The sequence below is a fragment of the Falco biarmicus genome, chromosome Z, assembly GCF_023638135.1.
Source record: "Falco biarmicus isolate bFalBia1 chromosome Z, bFalBia1.pri, whole genome shotgun sequence".
Classification (NCBI taxonomy): Eukaryota; Metazoa; Chordata; class Aves; order Falconiformes; family Falconidae; genus Falco; species Falco biarmicus.
The window spans coordinates 57,097,663-57,122,681 of record NC_079311.1 but is presented as its reverse complement, the minus strand read 5'-3'; the positions used below and the strand labels follow the sequence as shown (position 1 = coordinate 57,122,681).

Genomic DNA, 25,019 nt, shown 5'->3' with positions numbered 1-25,019 from the left:
AGTCTTCTTAATTCTGTATTTTCCTGCCTCCCTGTTGGCTGCCCTGGTGGACTGCAGGGTATTTTTTTACTTGGAATCTGCTTAAGTGCATCTGTTCTTTCAAAAATCTTGTCCTGAACATTCATGGTGAAATATATTGTAAATCTTTTGTTACCATTTCATGGCTGATTATTCTTAAATCATGTTACCTATTAATTGATTTGTTCCTATGAAAAATGATCAAGCTACTCCGATTACTGAATTTTCAGATTGGGTATATGCAACTGTACTATCACTCTGGGATTTCTGAAGAATTCAGTACTGGCCTCTTTCTGCTCCCTTGAAATCAATTAATTAGCAGTTAAGAAGTCTTTTCCTCAAATGTTCAGCTGATACAGTATAGGCGGATTTTTAAATTCATGCTTTGGTTTGTCTTTTCATAGCAAACTGCATTATTAAGATAAGTCTGTCCTTACACTGTTCAGTGAGAGGTCCTATCTTGTTTTTACCCGTCAGTCAGTTACTTGTTTATTAAAATATTTGCCTCTGTGATGTTAATTTTTCTTTCTCTGCTCTATTATCCTGTATCTTAGCTTTGCAGAAATGAATCTGCAAGTATTGCTGTACAGGTTGCAGGCACGCTTCACTTAAGGGCAAGATTATTATTTCTTGCATAGCCTTTCCCAGTTGCAAGGACTGCAGTATAACAATAGAAATATGTTGGAAGAGTGTCAGAATCTTAATTATATTGGCCTGCAAGTCTTTTTTGAGGATTACACCAACTACAAAACAAGAGGAGTCTAGAACATCATCAAAATACATTTCTAAACACTGGGACAAGAGGCTAAATTGGATAAAGTATTTGGAATTTGTACGGGGATAATTGTAATTATAAGGGGTTTTCTCTTCTTAATTGAAGGCACTCCTCTGCAGAAATAAGAAAGCAATTTACCCTCCAACCAGGCTTTGCACAGTTCTGTCAACGAAGCTTGAGTACTCCTGGCTTTTGTACTCTTCATCTGGTAAGTTCTGGGTTTACCTTCTTTACACAGGTTTGGCATCTGCATTGCTTAATGTTTTTAGGGTAAATTGAGTGATATTTTTAAGCTGCCTTGCTTTCCACTAGCTCCTGTGTGAGGCTGTTAAAAATATCCCCTGGTGACCTGAGGAAATATGCCTTTGAAAAAACCAAGGATGGTCCTTGGAGTCTGAAATAGACAGTCTTTCTGCATACGGCTATAAATGAAAGTTAATTAGTGAGTGTTGGAGTATGTTACATCCTTTTCTTGCCAGAAACATTCAGCTCCATCAAGTAAATGCATTGTGTGGTGATCACAGAAGATTTGCAAAAGCAAGTCAGTGAATAAAGAGAAAAAAAGCAAGGCAGAGGCTCAGTTACCTTGGCTTAATATGCAGTTTCAAGAGCTAGCAGCAGAGACAGCACACTGACCTGTTTTTCAGTGCTGTAGAGCAAGCATGTTAAGGGAGAAATGCCCGAGTATGCCCTGATTGGCATAGATGCAATTGAGTCAACTCTTATGTGTCTCCTAATCATCTTCAGCCTTCCATGTGTAATCCCCCTGTAAAGAAGTCAGACCATATGACACTGCCCTTATGACAAGGGGGAAAATGCCAGATCTTTTTAACTGCCTCTCAGGAAGATGGGTATTTTGCAAATATACTATGCCATAAATAAAACTGACTAAGATTTTAATACTCTCTTTCTTCCTATGCTTTTAAATTTTTCTTATTTTTGGGAGGCCAGATAAGTAGAAGCAGGAGAAGTCTTTGTGCACCAGTGATTGTGAAAACTGTAAAGCACTAGATGTAAGCGGTTACTTCCTGTGTGTCAGGGCCTCCCGCCAGTACTCACTTCCTTAATCTGAAATGCTCTGGTGTTTTAACTTGTTCCTTGTGGTTAAGCAGCCTGGGGAGGCTGGGTCCCTCTACATGCAGACAACTGCTTTTGCTCTTGAGAAACTTGGTAACGTTTCATTTACCGAGTATTACGCCGTAGCTGCCATTTTGTGTGCTGTCACAATCTACATGCCTGTAAACCATCATCCTTAAAAAGGTATGTTTGCAGTAATGATCCGTGGCATTTTCTGTAGAGTAATTGTTTTGCACACTTGTATGATGTGTGAAAAGGAGTGTTGGCTTCTCAGTTGAAACAGTACCTCTGTTTCCTTTAGTAATTTTGCACCAATTGTTAGAGAAACCATTACCTTCCATATGCATTTACCTTTTCCGCCATCTTTTTAAAATTTGTGTCTGCTATATGATAGTCAAAAGCACACATTTCTAGAGAGTAAAGATTATTATTAACACTTCAACTAGAAAAATTAGAAGACATAATGAAATGCATTGGATTGTCAGAATGCAAAAGTATGATTTCTGAAGGGAAGTGCAATGCTTAATCAAAAATGAGATTGTATTAAGCAAAAATATTTTGTATGCAAAACATGACATCTTCAGCAACTGAAAAGATGTAATATACTTCTGTATACTTTGAGCTGTGGTTTGCTTTAATTTTTTGTGAATTATTTTTTTTTAGTAGATTTTCATAGAGATATATATATACTACCGTGTAATTTTTTACCCACTGGCAGTATGGTAAGTGAAATTCAAGTCTATGCTGAAAATTAAAAAATCAATAGCTAATAAAGGTCACTATTTACTCATAACCATTGATCCAGTATGTTCGGCACTACTGTAGACACAAACTGTAGAGAGTATGTAACCTAAAAATTTATTAACAGCACAGTGTATCTCTTCAGCTGCCTGCCTTATGATTTGCTGGAATTACTATCAGTTTTAGGTTTTCCCTTTGGATAAAAAGAGCAAAGAAAGAGAGAGATTTTTCCAAAGGCGTTTTCAGAGAATTTGGTCTATCCCATAAATGCACAGGCAGAGGGGTGAGCTCAGAGTCTTTATTTATGCAGAGACCAATACAGTTTCCCTACAAAAGAGGAACCTGGTGCAGGGGGTAGTGGCTGATTGTGTTCAAAGGTCTCTACTACATCATTTGCAGGAGTATTTACTACATCTGTTTTTTCCAACAGTTTGATTTGGTTTGCTTCTCCTAGATGTTTTAGTACATTTCTTCTAAATATGCTTCTTTCTGCAAGATGTTTCTGAATTTTTACTAGCTGAATAACTTCCTTACTTATATTTCCAGAACACTAAAAAGGCTCCAAAACTCGTATTTGCCACTAATCACCTTTAACTCATCTTTCTATTTACAGTGACTGACGTTACGTATTATGTGGAAGCCATTTTAGTTCAGAGTTATCCAGAGCTTTGCCATGTTACGAACCTTTGCATGTTTCATAAATTGTGGAATTCCTTATTGTCCTATTGAGCTAAAATTCCTGATGTTGTGGGTGTAACACTATTATGTGCAGAGGTCATTTCATGCTTAGTTAAAAATCCTGCCAACTTCCGTGAGAGCTTGCGTGAGTAGGATTCAGTGATAATGAGAGAAGATTTCTTGATTTTAGCCCACAGATGTTATTTCCGGAGAAGAACACTGGAGTATAGCTCCAGAACGTGTGTTGGATGAGACAGTAGCCACAGTAACATTGAATATAAAGGCAGTGTTGATAGGGACATTGGGTGTCTTATTTTCCCCACATCCCATCAACAGCACTGTAGAGATAGATTGTATGATCTATGTTCAGACTATTTATTGTTGGCAGCTTCAGAAGGCAGTCTTGGGAAAGGTGTTTGGGCTAATCAGTGCAGTGCTTGCTCTTTACAGACAAGGATGATTTGATAGCTATTTTTTGCTGGAATTCTTCCTCCTAATGACTAAGTTCTTCCAGTGCTATTATCCTAATGCTCTAATTATTTTTCTGTGCTTTTACTGTGCTGGGATGTTCTCATACTTTCTGGAACTCACAGAACATAAACTATAGTTTAAAAGTTTATAGTAAAAGCTGTAGCTTTTAGATCTATTTGTTACTTGACAAGAAAATTCACAGTATGAGAGCTGGTCTCTGTAGTCAACTGGGCAAATGTTTATTTTCTAGACATATACAGGCTATTTTTGTTGGCTATATAGCCAGTAAAGTAATTTTCAGTTTTATCTATATGTAGAATAACATATGCTTTTAACATATGAAGTCACATTTATGTGTACATGGAACGTTTCTAGCTACCATATCAAGATTTTCTGCCTCTGTTTTTGAGACTAAGCAGATAAAAAAAGTCAGACAGCTTTGTAGCGTGTATAACTGGCGGAGCTTGTACTTGTTTAACTTTGTTCTGATCAGCTGTTCTTGTAAGTATGGCTGATTAAATGTAATCAGATACAACTGCTCTCTGTCAAGATGCAGTGCCATGTGCTGTAGAAATGGTGGATATCAAAGGTTTGCAACAACGACTTTAGTAGTTCTATGTAATCTTTTGTGTAGTAACTGTACTAACCCTTGAAAAAGCTAATACAATTAAAACTCTAATAATATGCAAACCAGTAATATTCAGAGATGGAAATTAATAATTTCTTATGATTTTGGGTATATCTTGCTCTCAGCTTTGTAAGGGTCAAAAGCACACAGCATTTCATATAGTCAGTATCTTTCAGGCACAGCACCTCAAATGAGTGGCATCTTTACAGTGGCAGCCATGGTGCTTATAAGTTGGTCCTTAGCTCAGCATAGCTTCCGTGACTTACTGCCTTGGCCTCGTTATTGCTAGTGCCTTTCATCACATGTGCTGTAGAGTCCACTGGCAGCTCCCTGCCAGCTGGCGCTGCCTGTCACTATCATTTTGGTCACCTGCCCTTATCCTCTATTGTTCCTACTCACTGCTGCCTTTTTCATAACTCTGTTTAATACCACGGATTGGACAAGGGGGACTGAGTGCACTTCATGGGCATCCAGCTGAACTCATCTGAGGGCATCCAGGGTGTACCTGAGTCAGCCCTCCTTCTACCAGCATCTAGGAAAGCTCAACAGGGAAAATAGGTGCAAAATTGTATTTAGTATCTTCCATTTCTTCTTTGTGTTTTAAAACTTTTCTCTTTGTTCCCCTTCTTTTTTTCAGCTGAATCTTTCATTAGCAACTTTTCCCTGTGTTAAATGTGGGTGGCATTGTACATAAAGTTAGAAGTCTTGTTTCTGATATTTAATAAATAATGGGAAAATGACAAGAATTACGTAAATAAGCCTAAATTACATTACTAAGAAAAAAATAAACACCTCTGTTTCTTCCGTTAGCCTTCTTTTTATGACCCAGTAGACCCAGTAGATTTTGAAGGCTTCCTAATGTCACGGCTGAACAACTTGGACTCAGAACTAGCACAAGAACTTGGTGACTTCCCTGAAGATGACTTGGACGTTGTCTTTACACCCAAAGAATGTAGGACTTTGCAACCTGCTATGCCAGAAGATGGGTAAGGAGACTCTCTCTCCCTCAGAAATGCTGCAAGTTTAAAAATAGTTTTGAAGATGTTGATCCAGACACCTCAGTCTGCCATCCATCCATTCGTTATGCACATGCAGAACTTCAGACATCTGAACTTTGCCATCGATTATGTTAGGCCTGTTTGCACACTTAAAATTATGCAAGTGGTTACATGACTTCCTGAGCTAGCTGTTACAGCAGAAATGAGGTAGGCATAGACAGGGAAGAGAACTAAAGGAGGGCAGGAGGGTAGTACAAAAAATAATTTTATAGCTGTCATCCCAGAGATGAAAGTCAATTCTAATCATGTAGTAAGCATAGGATTGAGGTTTGAGCTTTATTTTCTTTTTTTTTGTGGGGATTTGTTTCAGAGGGGTTTGCCAGCTACGTGTTACATGGCATTGATCAGATCGCTTAAGCATCTATTTCTCAGTACCTTTCTTGCTTAAATGGGGGGAAATAGTTCATACTAAACAAGGTTTGGGGGGAAAAAAACCCTTTAAATTTCTAGTATAGGAATCACTTTTGGTTTCAGGCTCACATTGAAGATACAACTCCGCTGTTTCCAACAGCTTTTAAATTAAAATAGGTAGCATGTGTTGATATTGGTGCTCAGCCATTCTGGAAGTATTTAAGCTGATTTGATAAACAAGCAAACTATGGACAACAGAATTTTTCTGAATGAGAAGAAGATGTATTGAAGGGTTTTCTCATGTGGTTTGGGAGAGTCCTATGCACTGTATACAAAATACTCTTCAAGGACTGTTTTGCTGTAAATGGTACCTTCAAGCAGAACCACAAAGGCCTACAGAGTTTTGCAAGCAGTAACAGCCAGATCAACATGAAGTCAGCATTAGTTTAGCCCCGAACTGCTATGTCTGCGAAGACAGCTAACCATGCAAGGTGTTTGGGGTGGGGGGCTGGCTCCTTTCAGTACGTTCAGGAAATGAACAGCACAGTCTATATTCTCTGCTGTGCTGAACCTGAACACGGAAGGGACAAACAGCCTTAGCTTGTGGCATCCTGGCTCACAGGTTAGACCTGCATCCCCCTCCATTCCTGCAAGAGTTCTTACAGCCAGCGTATAAACTAAAGCCCTGTATAACAGCGCTATTTGTTCAGCATTTTCTGCCCAGCATACCAAATGTAATGAGGCTAAGCAGGAACCACAGTTTATATGATTTTTGCCAGCTGTGGACTAGCTGAGAACCCCTCCCTCTGAGCAAGGTCTCAGCCTGCAAGTTCCTTCTTGGCGCAATGCATGCCTCAGGAAGTTCAGGAAAGCAAAAGCAGTAGAGACCAGATGCCATGCTAGGTCACCTGAGAACAATTTGAATCACACAGCTCCTAGAGGATTTTGTAGCATTTGCACAAAGGGTGATTTTCACTTGAAGTTACTCATACAAAATGTTCCAATCTTTATCATTAATTCGTGTTTCCCTATGGATGGGGGAGAGAAAATGAATGTGGGAGACAGAATATTTTGCTGCTTGAAGTTCCCATTTCTTTAAATGATGGACAAAAATAATAAAAAACTCTCTAAATTTGAAATGAGATTTAAAAAATAAGATGACCATTTCTTCGTTATTTCCAAGGTGACTTCCTAGCATGCTTGCTGTTTAAACCAGCACTTATTTGTTTTTCCAGTAGGAGAACGTGTAAAGTCATGCTGTGCAATCAGTTTTAGGCCTGATTTGTACCACACAGTGACATTAACGGTTTTGTAAGGAGTCTGTGGCAAAGTTCAAATAATCAATACCAACAAATACGCTTGCAGCAGATTTTTTCACAGCAGCTTCTCATTTAACTGTTCACACTGCCATCATTGATATTAGTGCTTTCACAGAAAATCCTGGTCAGGGATGGCCAGGTGTGTTAGGGAAGATGAGAGCACAGGAGGAGCATGCACCAAAGATTTGCCTGCAGGTGATGCAGTCTGTGGTGTCTTTGTGTACCCAGAGCAGGAAACAGATACCATCAACCAAACTGGGTTAATGTCCTGCCTGCTTGGAAACATACATCCCGCCTGAAACTAGATGCAGGAAGTGACCATGAGCTATGTCAGTCCACCAGTGGCAGGGACACACAGCAGTCTGTTATCGACCAAGGCTTGATCCTGCAGTGCATGCATGAACCCAAATCAGTTGCTACTTGGTCTTGGTAATCGGTTGCAAATCTGTTAAGAGTTCTGGGTGGAAAGTGCTAAAAAGTATCATAACTTTCACCCATTCCTGCATTCCACATGTACCCTACTCTTTTACTCCTTGGACTGGACGACATAACAAGTGATTCTGGCACAGGTCACTAAAATTTTTTAGAATAGGCATAGGGGAGTTATGCTACAACATTATGAAGCAAATTCACAGTCATCAACTTCAGCTTATAATATTTCAGTTCCAACCAGTAGCCAGTCTATCAGGCAACACTAACAACCCCCTACATTAACTGAGACTTGATTGAAAGTCATAAAATTAAATTAGAACATATTCTTAGGTCTTAAAGTTATATTATGCTATCTGATTAAAAGCTCAGGGCCCCTTTCTGGAATTTTCTTGATTTCTATGAGAAAGAAAAAATTAACACCAAAACCATACAAGAGACTATGTATTTGTAAGAGTCCAGGAGCTGATGACTATGGAATAATACCTCTATATGCTGAGACTTGTAATCAGGTTTTGAAAATCACAAAGATGAGTACCTGGTATAATTTCTTTTATTTTGCTGTATTTTATAGCAACATCGATCGTATATTAATGAAATGCATAGTATGACAAACTGTTACCTCTGTTAAATGTATGTTTCTTAATTTATAAACAGTAACAAAAACTTGCATCAGGGAATTAATGCAGTACACAAAATTCTTTAAGCCTCAAATAGTAGTTTAGTAGTAAAATAAATATACAGGAGAGGACTAATAGAGAGGCCTTTATCCAAATAGCATGTTTCGATAACTTTCTTTGTCCTTAAGGTATGATAGTATATAAAAAGGTATATTTACAATGTGTTGCTTTTTCCCCAGGGTTGAACTGGACTCACATGTCAGAGACTGCGTTCAGACATATATCCGGGAGTGGCTCATTGTAAATCGAAAGTAAGCTACATATAAGTAAACAAAATAGAAAATACCTTGCATCTTATTTGTCAGAGAAGAGATGCATGGTGTTATAATTAATCCTAAAGAATAATTATTTGAATCAGTGACTGAAGGCAAGAACTAACTTTTCAGGAGTATGTGTCAAACTATTGTTTTGTTTGAGCTGGTGGGCCATAGCTAAATACTGTTACATCTGCTTTTTAATTATCAGGCTCTCTGGGAAATAATTGGGAAGAAAATCACATCACCTGTCTGTAATGATGATTTTTCTGAATCAGGAATGCTACTATTATTTGATCACACGAAAAAGAAATGTAACAGGGATAAAGATTACATCTGTATGTGCTTCATTTTCCCCTCCATGTCCTGAAAATTCAACATGAACTGATTTCTAATGGTGTCTGAAAACAAAAGAGTGCTAGCAGCAAAACCCTAAAGATTATGGGCTTTTCCAGTAGTGATTGACTGTATTCATGGAATTTTTAATGTAAAATCCAACTTTACTGTTTTACATCAGTAAACGATTTCTGTATTTGGGGTCAGTGTAATTCAACACACAGAACTGGACCTGCAGTCATTACAACTGACTTAATTTCCTTTGTTTTATTTTAATTTAATTTTATGGTTTCATTTCATTCCATTTCATGTATTAAATGTGAAGGGAATTCTCAGTCAGTGCTTTCTTGTGGGGGTTGTGTGTGTGTCTGTCCCCAGACTCTCGCTGTGCTAGTGGAGCTCACCTCCCTCCCCATCAACCCGTCCTGTTCTTCAGAAAAAGGTTTTCAGAGCTCTACTTTTTTGCACTGCTTCCTGTTCATACCCTCCTGTGCTCATGCCATGTTTTTGAGAAGCAGCAGTAGCAGCCAATGGTAGAGCACTGGCCTATTTGCTGCCATTTCATTGTGCCCCTTCACCCACCCTTGCTACTCTCTGTTTTTCTGACCTGATGTACATCAGTGGTCAGTGCATTATGGGTTGATTTGCATGATTGTAAAGGAATTGCACTGTTTAGTTGTGCAGGGACGGAGCAGCCGCTGAGGGTTATTAAAGGACTTCCTCCAAGGGTGCTGATGAAATTTATTTTCTCAGAACTGTTGCACAGTGAGTTACCAAAAATAAGCTAGTGGGTTTTGCAGGCTCTCCACCTGCACCACTCGAGCACAGGCACTACCTCTTTTACTCAGTGTTCTTCTGAGCATGCTGCAAAAAAACAGCAGGGAGCTTTGTCTGTGCATACAAGTAGGGAGTGAGCAGTAAAGTAGGTGAGGTGAAAAATAGAACGTAGCTATTTTTGCACTTAGGTGTGCTTGAAGAAATGTGAATGGAGCCACAGAAATACACATGTGTGGAAAGGTTTGTCATGTATTTTACTGTATTTCATTCATTCAGGTAAGGCAAATTTGCATTCAAAAACTTTATTGAGCAGTTGAGTCTGTGGTAAACAAGATTAAGGGCTCTGCTAGAGAGCTGAGCTTTGACTGCTGTGGCTAAAAAAGCAAGCAAGTTATTAAAAATTGCAAAGTGTAAAAGATGCTGCAGTGTCACATAAACCCCTGATAGATTGTTATTGGGAGTCTCATGTTATGCTTGGACACTATTCTCAAAACAGATATGAGAGGAAGAAAAGACATCAAGAGAGGTGAGAAAAAGTAGTTGTAGAAAGCTTTCCTTTGTTTTGAGAAGGACTGGAAAATCTGTAGTTGCCTGCTTGGGAGACAAAGTTTCATAGGGCAGGTTGCTGAACATATGGTCTGGTGAGCTATAAATTAAAGGAGTGTGTAAGTGACTCTCATGCATTTGTGGATGTGAAGGTTCAGAACAGGAGACTGAAGAATCCTCACTGGGTGGCATGAGCAGAGGAGGTCCTTGTGCCCCAGGGCAGAGAGGTATGTGGCAGAGGGGCTGGACACAGCTGAGGGGTCCCTGTGTTTTTGCCAGAGGCTGAATGTGAGGCTTGTTCCTATGCCTGTCAATTTCTCCTTTCAGTGGTCCTTTCCTCCTTTTCCTTCCCATTTTCTTAATTCAGTGTGTGGCCATTAAACTGACGTGCACTAAAAGCAGGGTTTTCCTCTTGGTGGGTTTTAACTGCTACTATGATTTTCAAAATAAATAAAAAATATAAATAAATTTTCAAAGAATTCTTTAGGGGAAAGGCATTTCTAGCATAGCTTGTACACTATCGGGAAAATGTCATCTCAGGTACATAAATCTCTCCATTAATCATTTGTTTGCCACCAGAGATAGTGAAAAAATAATCAACAAAACCTCTTCTGGATGCTGAAATATCTTAAAGTAAACTCATGCAGAATTTCTGTCTTTCATTCTGGGTGATTAAAGCAGTTCCAAAGCAAGGTCACATCCAAGGAAAGCTGGGATTGTCTCTTTTATTACTTCAGTTTTCATTTGCAGTGAACTGGTAAATGATTAAAATGCAGTTAAAATAAAAACATATTGGAGCATATAATTCAGTTAGTCCCAAAATGTAGTAAAAAGAGGTCTCCCTGATCAATAATTGCTTATCATGGCATCCTCATGAAAGTACTCTGATGTTCAGGCATTGCTTTGGGAGTGTTACAAGGAAAATGGATGAATCAGGATACTGTAACTAAGGAGGCTGATTGCAAAAAGGCCATCAAAGGATATAGAAAATCCCATATTAAGGTAGAATAAATAGAGCTCTGCATGCGTCTTATCTTTTTTCAGGGTACCTGCTGGGTTTTTTGATCGGCCACAAAAATCTAACTTGAAATTGGCACCTTCCTGCAAAACTTTGGGAATTTGCCAGCAGAGAGCTTTATGTTTAGCCATAGAAATATCCCTCTTCAAAAGGAGGCATCGTTTGAAAGGTGTAGGTTGTGTTTGTGATTAACTTGGGATACCAGCTAGGTCCAGGACAAGAGCAGTAAGCTTCTTGATGTACAATTGCAGGAGCAAAGAGCCAGCCACAAGAGAAGTGATCCTGATCCATGATTTTAAGGTCACTGAAATCATCACTGTGTCTTTTGAGGAGCCCAGAGCCGGATTTGTACCTACGTCAGGTTTTGCTGCTGTCTCAGGCTCACAGTCTATGCAAAAGTGACCTGAATTAATTTTCTTCCTTTTAAAACCATTCTTAATGTACATGATGGATTGTAGTGGTGTGATAAAACAATTAAATGTTGTGAAATGTCACATTTTTGCATAAAAACTTGTGTTATGCTGCTTTTTTGCACAACAACGTTCCCAGTTGCTTAGTATTTTTTTTTATTATTTGTCTTTTCTGTTTTATTTTCCTTTAACTCCTCCTCATGCTGACTTGCTTGGGCTTCTCTGTGAAAGGAACCAAGGAAATTCAGATACTTGCAGCCTGAAAAACAAGGGATCCCGAAAAAATTTTCACAAGACGCTTCAAAAACAAACATTTGAATCAGAAACATTGGATTCCAGCAATACAAACTTTCAGGTACATTTTCTTTACTTTGGGAAAAGTGATCAGATATAGCAGCTTTCCCCAAAGGAAGGATCCTGGGATCTCTGTAATGGCATGGAGCAGAGAGCCATGCTTTGTGTTAGGCCTCGTAGCAGAGGTCACGTTCATGCCAGCTCTGCTGGACAAGCGCAGGGTGTTTGCTGGCACCCTGGTGCCCAAGCCACAGATCAGTGTTTTGTGGTTTTCCCACAGGTGGGGCCCCAACATGTCCACACACTCCCTGAGGAGGCCTCGAGGACGACCCTCGCCGCCTCTGACTTTGACCTGCGCAGCCTGCAGCCGGACCCCCGCCTGGAAAACCTGCTGCGGCATGTCAGCACCGAGGAGTTTGAGAGGCAGAACGAGGAGGCACGGCGCACCAACAGGCACGCCGAGCTCCTCGCTCTCTACCCTTCCATGGATGAGGTGAGTGCGGAGGCTGACTGGCCCACAGGGTTCCCTGAACTGGCTGTCCCAGCACATTTAATGTTAAAGCTGCACCACGGTTGAAAACCAGGGTCAGTGGCCTGGATACAAACCTACCTTGGATAATAACGTGGTGAAGGCATGGCACCATGGGCTCCTGTCAGCCACCTTGAATATGCATTCAGGGGGTTGTACACAGATCTGAGGCTTTGTTATACCCCTCCCAAGCCTCCTCATGCTGGTGATAGCATTGTGTCAGGGTGTTACCCTTCCCTGTAACGCTTGCTTGGGGGGGCAGAAATGTAAATATTCAGTATAAATGGCAGATGTAAATATTCAGAAATAAAAACCAATTTTCTTTCATCTCTGAAGAGATGAAATGCCTGCTGAATGGGGAAAGATGCTGGTCTGTAGCAGTGGCCCATTTAATGTCACATAAAGTCTTATGTAAGTATGTAAATTTACAGTTGTTTTAATTCAGTATGACTAGAATAACTGTTTAATGATAGGAGGATGCAGTGGAGATACGGCCAGTGCCTGATCGCCCAAGGGAACATCTGGGCAACAGGATTTTGGTGAAGCTGCAGACTCTGAAGTAAGTATCCTTCACGGGCCTCACTTGCTGTTTCTCAGTTCATACCCAGGCACTGCTGCTGACCCCGTTACACCACTGCAGCTGTCCTGTTCAGCAAGCGTTTACATGCCTGCTTATTCTTTTTTAGTGTAGCAGAGGACTACTTCTATCCATCATTAAAGGAGTCTTTAACTTGTCAAGGTGAAAAGGAGTTGGGAATGAGCCCAAATTACGTTTTTCTAACACACTGAGTTGGTCTCTGTACATGCTACTGGACTTGATAACAGAAGTAAAAAATCAAGTTATGATTGTTTTTAATTGATGTCCAACTTTCTGACAAATTTAGAAAATACATTGCATGCGATTTAATTCCCTTCCTTTCCTCTTGAAATCATCTAATAAAATGCGCTAATGAAAAAATCCTTCACACTTTGAAAGAGCTAGGGACTGGAATGAAATATTTCTCCTTGTTTTCTAATGGAAGTGCCAGTTTAAACGTAGCCCTTTCAGTTCTTATTGTACACAGGCATAAGGGTGCAGTATTTATCAGTGTCCCATGTGTCTTTCCTTAACAGGTTTGATATAGAGATCGAACCTTTGTTTGCATGCATAGCTCTCTATGATATAAAAGAAAGAAAAAAGGTAAGTGTGCACACAATATTTTTGTTCAGTTGGCTTGGTTTTTATCTCTGGAGTAGTAACTTAGGAAAACTTAGAAAAAAACATGCAGCATTTTCACACATGCTGACTGATCCAGCATTCTTTTTATTCAGGTAAAGTGACACTTGCAATTGTTCATTTTGTAATTCTAGTTACTATTGACTTATCTGAAAACAAAATTTAATGCATTTTTGCTTTGCAATGCATTTTAATTCTTTTTCTTTTCAAGATCTCAGAAAATTTTCATTGTGACCTCAATCCTGATTCATTAAGAGGATTTTTGCGTTCTCATACACCCTCCATTGACTTGTCTACTCAGGCAAGATCAGCAGTATTTTCTGTCACTTACCCCTCGTCAGATATATACCTAGTAATAAAGGTATGTTACAGTGCCATTTCAACACTATTCTTCTGTTCCTGGCTGTGCCTGTTGTCTGAGTTCCTGGAGCTGACAAATTTGAGTTTTCTGTAACTGAGATGAATTCTGATATATTTTAACAGTACAGGTGTCCACTGGTATATCTCACTCCCAGTCTAAGAAGTTATATTGATACCCTGTGTTCTACTAGTTCTACTAAGTATCTAGAATTACCTGTCTCTGCCTAAGGGAAATTTAAAGTTAAGTGAAATAAGACTTTTTTTTTTTTAATTTTAATTACGTTCTGCGGAAGGTTTTTTGGCTTTGGTTTAGAACATTTCGTGTCATTTTATTTAGCTAGGAAACTGAGTTAGCTTGAACTTTTTCATTTGGAATGTGTTAATTTTCCTAATTCAATGAAAACACAGCAGTTCCTGATTGACAGTGTTGTCACATATGTATTTTCTGTTTTCTAACAAATCAGATAGACAACTAGGAGGAAGTTTTGTATCAGTTTCTCCATAAAGACAGTTTTTAGAATTCTTTATTGCACATTTAGGCAGGCTTTTTCATACTGCTAGAGAAGCAACATATTACTGTTTGTGTGATATTTTTCCATTGTTAGCATCTTATTTTACTGCTTTTTGTAGATAGAAAAAGTGCTTCAGCAAGGAGAAATTGGAGACTGTGCAGAACCCTACATGGTTCTTAAAGAAAGTGAGGCTGGCAAGGTAAGTAAATAACTATGAAGAGTGTTTAGATAAAAAAATGCATGCATAGGAAAAAAACAGAGAAAGATCAGACTATTTTGGAATAGGACAGAATACCAAGAACATTGGTAAGGAAGCCAGCTGGTGCCTCCATGTTGCAAGCAGTCTTGTGTCTGTGAGCAACAGCAAGAAGTCATGAGAAAGCAAGGTGCACTTCCGTTACTGACCCCTTTGGAAGTTAACACTGGTGAAGTCTTGAGTCATGAAGCAAGTAGGAGTGAGCAATGGAGATGACAGTGCAATGTGGCATTAGCAGAAATATTTGTACCTCAGAGACATGTTATTGATTTGGATTGGCAAACAACCTGTTGTAGTGTGTATGTGGCCAGTTCAGTGCTGTCATCCATAAATTACATGAACTTTATCCAAGAAATTCCTAGTCATTTACCTCCCTGGAACAGACTGACAATGTTTGCTGGACTTCCACACATCTCTCAGCTTTAGAATATTACTTTCAGCAGAATATTGTTTCTGTAATTGATGAAAGAATTAGAACCTGCTAAAGTTTTAATGTGACTGTTCATGGTGGGCTTGCGGGTCACTGCAAAAAGATCTGTATTCTCTTTTTCTATAATGACAATGAACTCCTTTAAAAGAAATGAGAAGTGAATGTACAAATCAAAACAACCATGATCATAATAGTGATGTAGCAAAGAAAACACAAGAGATAAGAATACAAATTATTTATTGAACTGTAACTATGTAATTTCCATTATTTATCTATAGTAGCATTAAAATAACAGATTGCTTTTTAAACAGTTGTTATGTTCTTTGTCTTAGACAAAAGAAAAAATTGAAAAACTGAAATCCCAAGCTGAATCCTTTTGTCAGCGGTTGGGGAAATACAGAATGCCATTCGCCTGGATTCCCATAAGCCTAACTAATTACTTCAACCTTTCCACACTTGAACGAGATATACCTGAAGCTGAAAGTTTAAACGGTAGTTGTCTAACTTTCCGAACTAATGCAAAGTGACTCTTTGGTAGGACTGTGCATAGGAAAAAACGTCATTCACTCTGGCATCAAGAGTGAACAATACGTTCGAAGTCGTATCTTCTCAGCCTTTCTTTTCAGTGGTACAAATACAACTTAATATGCTTATTGTTTCATCTCTGCATATTTATTTTTATGTATGCTAAATATTCTTCCATGTTTTAGGCCTGAATTTTTTTGAAGACTGGCTCGTAGAAGTAAAACTCCCTTTGCTATATAGAGTTTGTTTGCAATACAGGGCAAGCAAAATACGTATCACCTTAGCTTCTAGAGTATATAGGACCATTGATCAACAGCATTGACCAAAGTGCTTTATACCCATGAACTAAAAATTTGAATAAGCTTGTGCTCTGCAACAGAAATAATGTCACTTCACTAGGTGTGTCCTAGCATTCCACTATTTCACATAGGCTGAAATAAAAGTAGTGGAATGTTTGATGTTTTAGGTACTCTGTCCTCTGATGTTGCTGGGAAGTTGTGGATTTCTGTGTATTCTGATGGTCTTTGTACTAAAGCAACACAAAGCATGTTGATGTTTAATTTCCCTTTGAAGGGAAAGGATCCACTAGTGACAAGAGGGCAACACTTCTACAGGCAAGACGACTTTCTGAGAGGAGTCTTAGTGCAGAGGACAGCTATCCAGCATCAAACTTCAAAACAATCTCTCTGACCCTCAGCACCTTCTTTAAACAGGTACTGGAGAATCATTATTTCTGATTGCCTAAGACATTTTTCGTCTATGTAATGTGAACTGTGTTGGGAAAAGTTACCAGTGATGCTTGTGTGAGGACAGAGGATATCTGCTGTCAAGTAGGCAGTAACCCGCTTGCTTTGCATGCCTCAAGGATATGGTTCACCGACAAGCTTTTCCAAGTGTTCTGGAGTATTGTTATAAAAGTACTGATTTTTGTCTTTCTCCTTTCTAGGAAGGAGACAGGCTCAGTGATGAAGATCTGTTCAAATTTTTAGCTGATTTTAAAAGATCATCTTCCTTGCAGAGAAGAATTAAGACTTTACCAGGTACACAATTCATTTTGGAAAATTCATTTGGGAAAGGATATATGTACTTTTCTCCCCTAAATTGTTCTGTAATTTCCAACCCCAAAATGTAATTAACTTGGGTTTTAAGTCTATAGTATGTGCTATTATGGAACTTCTTGGGTTCCCAGTGTCTACCTAAGCACAGATGTTTTTGAGGTTTTTTTCTGTATGAGTGAGTATGGAGATTTATATTTAGCTGGATATTATAAAATGATTTGCTTTCCTCCCTAATTTACAGTGTATCTACTGGATCTCTTTTGTTATTATTCAAACTGTTTGAAGACAGTGCTTTAAAGTAAATTTCTAAGATCCTTACTATTTCCCTGCAACATTTTAAAACGGGTCATATTTTACAGAGGGAGACTAAAATGTGTACATATTTCATCTCATTTGGGTATCTGAGTCAGTGATAGTTAACAAAGTAGAGAAGCAGAGACAGTGTTTGGCTATTGGCAAAAAACCTGACCAGCTTATTTTTCCATTTTACATGGATTACAGCTCAAGGTCCTCCAGGTTGTAGAGTGACCTTAAAGAAAATGAACTGAGTGCAAAGTTTTTTTGCCTTTTTAGCTGGTTGCCAGAAATGACAAGTCTGAGTTCCTCAAATGGTTTTCACCTATCACAACACAGAATTTAAAGTCTAATTATACTTGGGTAAATGTTATCTGTATTAACTGTTTAACTGCTCACCACAGGAAGCCTGGCTTTCTTGGTGGGTGGTGTCTATTTTGACAGAGATTAATCAGAGCAGAACCTGAGCTGGGGGAGTGAAAGACAACTGTATTACACAGCAGCCCTTTTATCTTTATTTGTCTCCCAGACAAATTTTGAATTATTTGTGTGGGAAAGATACTAGAACATCAACCTAGCATATAGCATCGCTTCTTTCTTCCCTGTTTCTTTGAAATCGTACAGGGTAGACATAAAGAGCTATATATTGGCCTGATGTGTAGGGATGTGTGTATGTTACTTCCTGTGTATCTTTCTACACCTATACTTTCAGCCTCATGCAGCCTTCAAGCTGAAGATCCAGTTCTCATTCCTGCACTTTTGCTATGTAACCTCACATATTATTTTCTTTTTTGTTTTATTACACATTGATTACTTTTTATATTTTTGCTGAGATTTTCTGATTTATTTTTTTTTTAAGGAACACTTAAACTGGAAATTTCTCCAGCTCCAGAAAGCCTTGGTTATTGTCTGACACCAGAATTACTACCAGTGAAGCCATTTCCAGAAAACCGTAGTCGTCCTCACAAAGAGATTTTGGAATTCCCAATTAGAGAAGTTTATGTTCCCCATACCATTTATAGGTAAGAGAAAGCATATATATTTTTTATTTCTTAAGATCCATTTTCAAAAATCATTGTGATTTAGATTTTTTTCCCCAGAAATAAAAACTAAGAATATTTATTAAAATGTTAAAGATTATGCTTTAGGCTGATCATTAAATCTTACTAACCATTATAAGACAAAATGCCTGCAGGATGTTCTATAGTATATTTACTAATCTAATTATGTTGCCCTTTGGAAATGTTTCTAAAATGTCCAAAAAAACCCCTAACAGCTCTCATTGATTTTACAGATTTGAGAGAGAGAGAAATCCCTTTCCTCTTCTGTGTTTTTTTCTCAGTAAATCTTATTATAATTTTTAACAGTTTTGGCAGATGTTTGCGGTGGGTGGTTTCTACTCTTGAGTCATCTGAGCATCCGAGAAGTAATGTGTTGCTCTGTGTACTTTTCACCATAAGCTATGTTGTTTCTTTTCTGAAGTTTGCTCTATGCTGGTTTCAAGGAGGCCACAGTGTTCAGTAGCACAGCTGAGCAATTCTCATAATCTCTTAGTGGTCTGGCACGTCCGAGTCTCCAAGAAGAATGAATATCAAAAGCATGTACTTCAATATGTTTGTGCAGCGTAGTAGTGCTAGTGAGCAGTGATACCGGTAACAGCCAACTCGCAATAATTCAGAACAGGTGTATTGCAGTATTATAGATGCAGAAATACTACTTACATGCGACCATTGTGTTAGTGAAGGCGTGGAAGTAAAGCGGAATACTTCTTATGACAGTAGTTGATGCTATTCTAAGGGACTTTTCTGATCCCTTGAACAGTGGCTAGGTACTGAACAGCATTAGTGGCAACAATGTGACTATCAATAAGGAATCACAGAATGAGGATGCTGAATAAAGGGATCTAAAAGCTTATTCACTTCTTGAGCAGAGGTCAGCGAAGAGCCACCTCTCCCACCCACTCACCTGACTCCACCCAGGAGGGCAGAAGAGAAGGGCAAGACTTGTGGTTCAGTACAGATAAGAACTGCAAGACTGCAGACTAACTTATCCTGAGGAGGTGCTCCCCACCTTCATGGAACTGGAGAGCCAGTGGCACTGTTGGTGACACCTGGATTTGGGTCTCAGCTTTTAAGAAAAGCATGAGGAGGAAGTGGCGTCTTATTTTAAGATAACAACTTGCAGTGTGATGTCAGCCCTGAAATGGGTAAGCCTCATTAGAAGTTTTGGAGGAGTTAGCTCTGGGCTGTGCCATGAATCTGCAGTATTCAAACTCCTGAGGGCAGTTTATTTGGGCTCTCTGCACCAGAATACTAAAACGCGGAGTATTATAGTACTTCTGTCTTCTCTGTGTATCAGAGAGAAGAGAATGTTGCCTCCCACCTCCACCCCCGCCCCCTCACCCTTCAGTTTTTAGGGGTTTTATGCAGACATTTATATAGGGGAAGTAATTTTTATACAATTGAAAGAGCAAATGTAATTGAGCTTGAGTAATTATGCCTTTTCTTTTTTTAATTAAAAAATAAGATAGAGTTTTAACTTTCTAGTAATTTTCTGGCCACAGTAAGGAGTAGTACATGTCAGCTTCAGTGTGCAGCCTCATAGTGTCTCAAGGTCAGTTTTTGAAAATTAAAAGCATTGGCAACCCCTGTGTTGCTGAGCTAGAAAGTTGAGTCTGCACAGAATATTCTCTCTTTAGTTCTCACCAAGGTAAACTTCCACAGCCAGACATCATGAATATCAAAGCCCCCATGCTGAAAATTAATTTGTGCTTCTCCTGAAGCAAGTTTGGGTGTCTCCACAGTATCCTTCAGTTCCTAGGGTGTCTGTATTGAACACACACACACACACACACACACATTGCAAGAAACACTTGCTATAGCTCAACAGTTGCACTGTGAGCAGGAGTTCACACCCAGTATGCTTAAACTTTTCAGGCTTTTGGGGCTCTATTTTGATTTTCACCCTATGTAAAAGTTGTGGTAACAAAATGAAGTAGGATCTGTCCAGGCTAACTTGTAATAATATAGAGAATATCTGTAAAGAATAATTGTCTTCATTAATCTTTACCTTAATTAATGAATCAATGGTGATGACACAACTGACATGCCATAAGTAGTGTTATGCTGTGAACTAGAAACTCAGTAAGTTAATACCAAATAAAACACTGAAGACAGTTAGATAGATACACTGGGGAAATGGTGAAAACATACAGAAATGCTAAGTCATGTTTTGGCTGCCTTGTGACAATAAACATATTTGGAGCAAGAAAAGGGAGTTGCCAACTGAAACTGTTAATGCATTCCAGCAGCAGTTCCCCAGAAAATCAGTCAAGGCAGCTCTGCAAACATTATGAAACAGCAGAGTCTGGAACTTGGTGGAATCCAGGAAGTAACACTTTGTGCGGTGCCATTGAAAGCATCTCATTTTCCCACAAGCTAGAATCAGCTAGCCATATGTGTGACATTTTTGCCATACAATCATGCCAGTGCTTTGTTTGGTAAGCAAAAGCATAGTTAGGGAACGTAGGCCAATGTGTTTAGAATCATAGAATTATTGAGGTTGGAAAAGACTTTTAAGATCATCACGTCCAGCTGTAAACCTAACACTGCCAAGTCCACCACTAAACCACATCCCTAAGTGCCACATTTACATGTTTTTTAAATACCTTCAGGAATGGTGGCTCAGGTGTGTGTGGTGGGGGGAGGCGGGTTGGTAGGTAGAGGAGAGCGTGTGTGTGGTGGGGGGAGGGGTGTTGGTGAGCAGCCTGTCCCAGTGCTTGACAACCTTTTCAGTGAAGAAACTTGACTTCCCTGAGCAGCCTGTCCCAGTGCCTGACAACCCTTTCAGTGAAGAAACTTGTCCTAATATCCCATCTAAACCTCCTCTAGCAAAACTCCAGGCCATTTCCTCTTGTCCTATCACTTGTTACCTGGGAAAAGAGACTGACACCCACCTGCCTACAACCTCATTTCAGGTAGTTGTAGAGAGTGATAAGGTTCCCCCTGAGCCTTCTTTACTCCAGGCTAAACAACCCTGGTTTCCTCATCTGCTCCTCAGAAGACTTGTGCTCCAGACCCTTCACCAGCTTTGTTGCCTTTGAGCGTGGAGAACCTCTAGGTCCCTCCTGCAGTGAGGGTCCCAAAACTGAACACAGTATTCATGGTGCAGCTTCACCAGTGCCAGGTACATGGGGACAATCCCTTCCCTTGTCCTGCTGGCCACACTGTTGGCCTCATGGCCACCTGGGCACACTGCTGGCTCACATTCAGCTAGCTGTCACCCAGCACCCCCAGGCCCTTTCCCACCAGGCCCTTTCCAGCCGCTCTGCCCCAGCCTGTAGCGCTGTGTGGGGCTGGTGTGACCCAGGTGCAGGACCCGGCACGGAGCCTTCTTGAACCTCATCCAGCTGGCCTCGGCCCATCGGTCCGGCATGTCCAGACCCCTCTGCAGAGCCTCCCTGTCCTTTGCTTAATTTGTCACACGATTCTCCTTGCTTAGTTCTCTGCATGGTGAATACTGTTTTGAGCCTAAGATTGAACTAACCTATGCAAAGTAACTGAATTTGAATAGAGCCAGACATTGTTTCATGTGATTTTATTCCCTTTCCTCTAATTTGAAGAGTAGAACCATCCTGTCTTAAACAAATTGCTAGCATTTAGTCATAACTGAGTGTCATAGCCTGCTAGTGTGTTACATGTGATTTGATGTTCCCTAATTTTTGATTGTAAGTCTGCAAACCATCATTTTTTCTCACCAGTGCTATAGATTTAGAAATTAAAAGAATGAAAATGGATAAAATAATTGCCTGTTTTCTATTAATGTTACCATGGTGTAGGAGAGGGTTACGTATGTAAATGTGCTTGAATAACAAATAAATGAAAACTTTTAAAAATACAGGCTGGTAAGACCTTACTGGCATAGTAATACTTCTATACAAGTCCAGACAAATACTAATGAAACATCTAGTTTCAGATTATCCCCTAAATATTTAAAAGGTATCCAAAAATTTTCTTTATTTGAGGTTTGGTTTTGAGTGGGTTTTTTTGCCAATGTAAGATATTTCAGACAGAAAGAAGTCTTTTTCCCCCTCTAACAATAGCTTTTTCCTTTGTGATAGGAGAAGCAGAATCCTCTGTTATAGTCTTTGAACTTAGCTCTTGCCAGTTTTTATACTGGTGTAATGTCATTATTTTAAATAATGCTATTTCTGATTTATGCCAGAGAGATCAGCCAGCCCACTTTCTTTGTGCACTGTGAAATTGAGCACTTCTTTTTGTTGTGTACCTACATTTCTTTAATAAAAATAGTTCCCTGAAAATGTCAAAACATTCCAAGATCTATTTCTTTCAATACCCTTCTCTTTTTAATGGGAAAAATCATAAAATTTAAAGTTTGTTTATCATTTTATTTTCTCATTAAATAGAAGTGAAAATTATGCTGCTTACTGCCACTATGAAATGTTGGTACTGAGAAAGAGGGATTTGTCTCATCGATTCAGCCGTAACTCAGCTTAACCAGGCACAGGAAGTCCTGTCTTTGATAGGGAAAGTACCTAACACATAGGGGATTTTTGGAAGTGGGGTGGGGGGACACAAACCTTTCCTTTGCTGTTTTGTTTCATTTAATTGCAAACCACTGGGCACTATGCTCATACTTGCTGTAGTCTGCAGTGTGAACTGGAGGCTTTCTGCTTTAGTGGTAATCATTCTGCTGCATCCTTGACTAGTTTTGAGCAAAAAAAAGCTATTGTTGTACAATGGTCTGTTATTCCTGGTACTGCCATCACAGCATTATCTACTCCTTTCTGCCTCTTGCCACAGGATCTGGAGAGAGCACAGTAGCCCTGTGCATCTTCTACAGGGCCAATGCTCTAGTTTCATGCATAGTCATTGATGCTAGCACTTCTAATTTATTTTTTAAAGTAAACAAAATGGAGATTAGTATTGCACTGTCATGCGCAGGTGAAGGAAGCAGCTTAAGCGAGCTACTACAGTTTCAGACAGAGATGTGTGTATCCTGATTTATTCTGCTCCTAAGTACACATGATTTTATCCCAACGCAAACAACTGCCTGCTCTTTTCCAAGCTCTATAACATTTCCTGGCCATCTACTATACTATCTCAGCAGTAGGAAGTTTCATAGAATATTTCGTAGTTTTTCTTTACTTTTTACTCAGACAAAAATGACTGTCAAATACTGCATAACAAAACAGAAACCATGAAAACCAAAACTTCACAAATAGGATTCTGGGAGTGCATACCCTGTCCCATAGGCAGCTTGTTTGTTGCAGTGCTATCAGATGAGGTGTTACACCTGACTGCTCATAACACACTTCATTAATTATGTAATACAGGCAGAAAGGAAAACATGTCACTGTGGCATGATGATCTCTGTGTAGTCACTGAGCAGAGACTGAATAAAATGCAGACTTGTCTAAACTTCCAGACAAAACCAAAGACTTTAATGAAATGGTAATTATTCTTTAAAAAAATAATAAAATGCAAGTGGTTTAACTGGGTGGGGGTGGGGGTTGGGTTCTTCAAAATATTTGGGTTATTAGTGATTTGTCAACATAAATTAGATTGTTGAAAACTATTTTCAGCAGACTTTTAAGCAAGTGCAATTCAAAATGCAACAACAGCATTTGAAAAAAGTCTTGACAAATTGGTGTCTTTAATAGCTGCTAGCTCTCTGTACAGAAGTCATTAGTACAATATCTGCTTTCACATTTTGCTGAGCACTTTAATACTATTTAAAATATGTCATATACTGATAAATATTGTGTTTTGCCTTCCAAACAAATCTAATTTTGTATTTTTGATGCCATTGTTCTTCGGCTTCGGTACTAACTTGTTCTTTGGTCTACAAAAACAAAACAAAAGAGCACTATCAGCAAGAAAATCTTGTTAAGGAAAACTTTTAAAACAACAAAAATCAAATGCAAATAGTGTATAATGTATACCAAGTAAGCTAATGCTCTTTTCTCTCTCAAGAAGTAAACTGAGTCTTCCAGAGACCTGTAGGAATTAAAGATTAAAATTAACATGTAGGTAATTCAATTCAAGCAACTTTGTAAAGCGTAAGTAATGTAGGACTGAATGGCCGTTCTTAAATCCAGTTCCAGTTCTACCACTGACTTTCTGAAAAGTCTTGGCTTATTGATTGTATCTCATATTCTCCAACTGCACATTCACGTCCACAGCAAGATACCTGCTATGCAGGAATGTGAGAAAGTTTAGAGTCATGTTTATACACTATGTTCAAACATTGCTGGACATTTTTGTTGTGGCTTAATTCCCCAAACTTCAGGCCATTTTTTCCCACTTCTTTTTCCCTGTCTTGTATTAGGTATCACTATTGCTTGTCTTCTAGGATGTAGGGATGAAAGCGCTTCGTTATCTAGCACAATGGCTTCCCAGAAAAACTGGACTGCTCATTAATTGTTATCATTAGCAGTCAGTGCAACACCGAATGCTCTCACCTTCCCCTCAAGAAAGAAGCTGTAACTGAGAACACAAAAGACATAAATAGTGTAAAGGGCCTACCTTTCCAGATGGTTTTGAATGAAATCATCTTCTTCACTAATTCGGTTTTGCTGCAGCCTCACTTCAGCAGGCAGTGGCTTATGCTTTCACCTTCCATTAACGTCTTAAGGAAAATGAAGATCCTCTGATCACTGATACTGCCCCTGTTTAGGTAGTAAGTTGCTGAGTATTGCTCTTTTGTAATGAGCTCCCAACCAGGACTCTTAGAACCAAAACATTGCTTTCTAAGCCTGCAGATCTTTTGGCTAACTTCAGGACACTTTGTCTGCTTTTCACTGGAGTGAAAGCACTCTAGTAACTTCATCCAAGAATTGTTAATAGTGCTGGATTACTTGAGGTAGTAGGTGGCTTAATTAAAACAATTCAAGTTCCACCTGTTGACTTCTAGCTGCGTAGATCTTCCATGCTGCTGAATCCTGTATCATTCACTAA

The 25,019-nt window shown here is 39.1% G+C and overlaps 1 protein-coding gene across 3 annotated transcripts in view; it reads left to right on the top strand.

Moving 5' to 3' along the window:
- Positions 1-25,019, top strand: part of DOCK8 (dedicator of cytokinesis 8) — a 94,523-nt gene that overhangs the window by 18,412 nt on the left and 51,092 nt on the right. For 2 of the 3 annotated variants that reach the window (XM_056323953.1, XM_056323955.1), the window contains exons 2-14: positions 899-1,001; positions 5,199-5,374; positions 8,405-8,476; positions 11,798-11,921; positions 12,141-12,353; positions 12,863-12,948; positions 13,503-13,569; positions 13,817-13,966; positions 14,596-14,676; positions 15,496-15,655; positions 16,262-16,401; positions 16,635-16,728; positions 17,900-18,062. In XM_056323953.1, the coding sequence (XP_056179928.1) occupies positions 899-1,001; positions 5,199-5,374; positions 8,405-8,476; positions 11,798-11,921; positions 12,141-12,353; positions 12,863-12,948; positions 13,503-13,569; positions 13,817-13,966; positions 14,596-14,676; positions 15,496-15,655; positions 16,262-16,401; positions 16,635-16,728; positions 17,900-18,062 (1,629 nt within the window). Of the gene's footprint in view, positions 1-898; positions 1,002-1,905; positions 2,054-5,198; positions 5,375-8,404; positions 8,477-11,797; positions 11,922-12,140; positions 12,354-12,862; positions 12,949-13,502; positions 13,570-13,816; positions 13,967-14,595; positions 14,677-15,495; positions 15,656-16,261; positions 16,402-16,634; positions 16,729-17,899; positions 18,063-25,019 lie in introns of all 3 variants that reach the window. The other variant, XM_056323954.1, reaches the window with a different exon arrangement.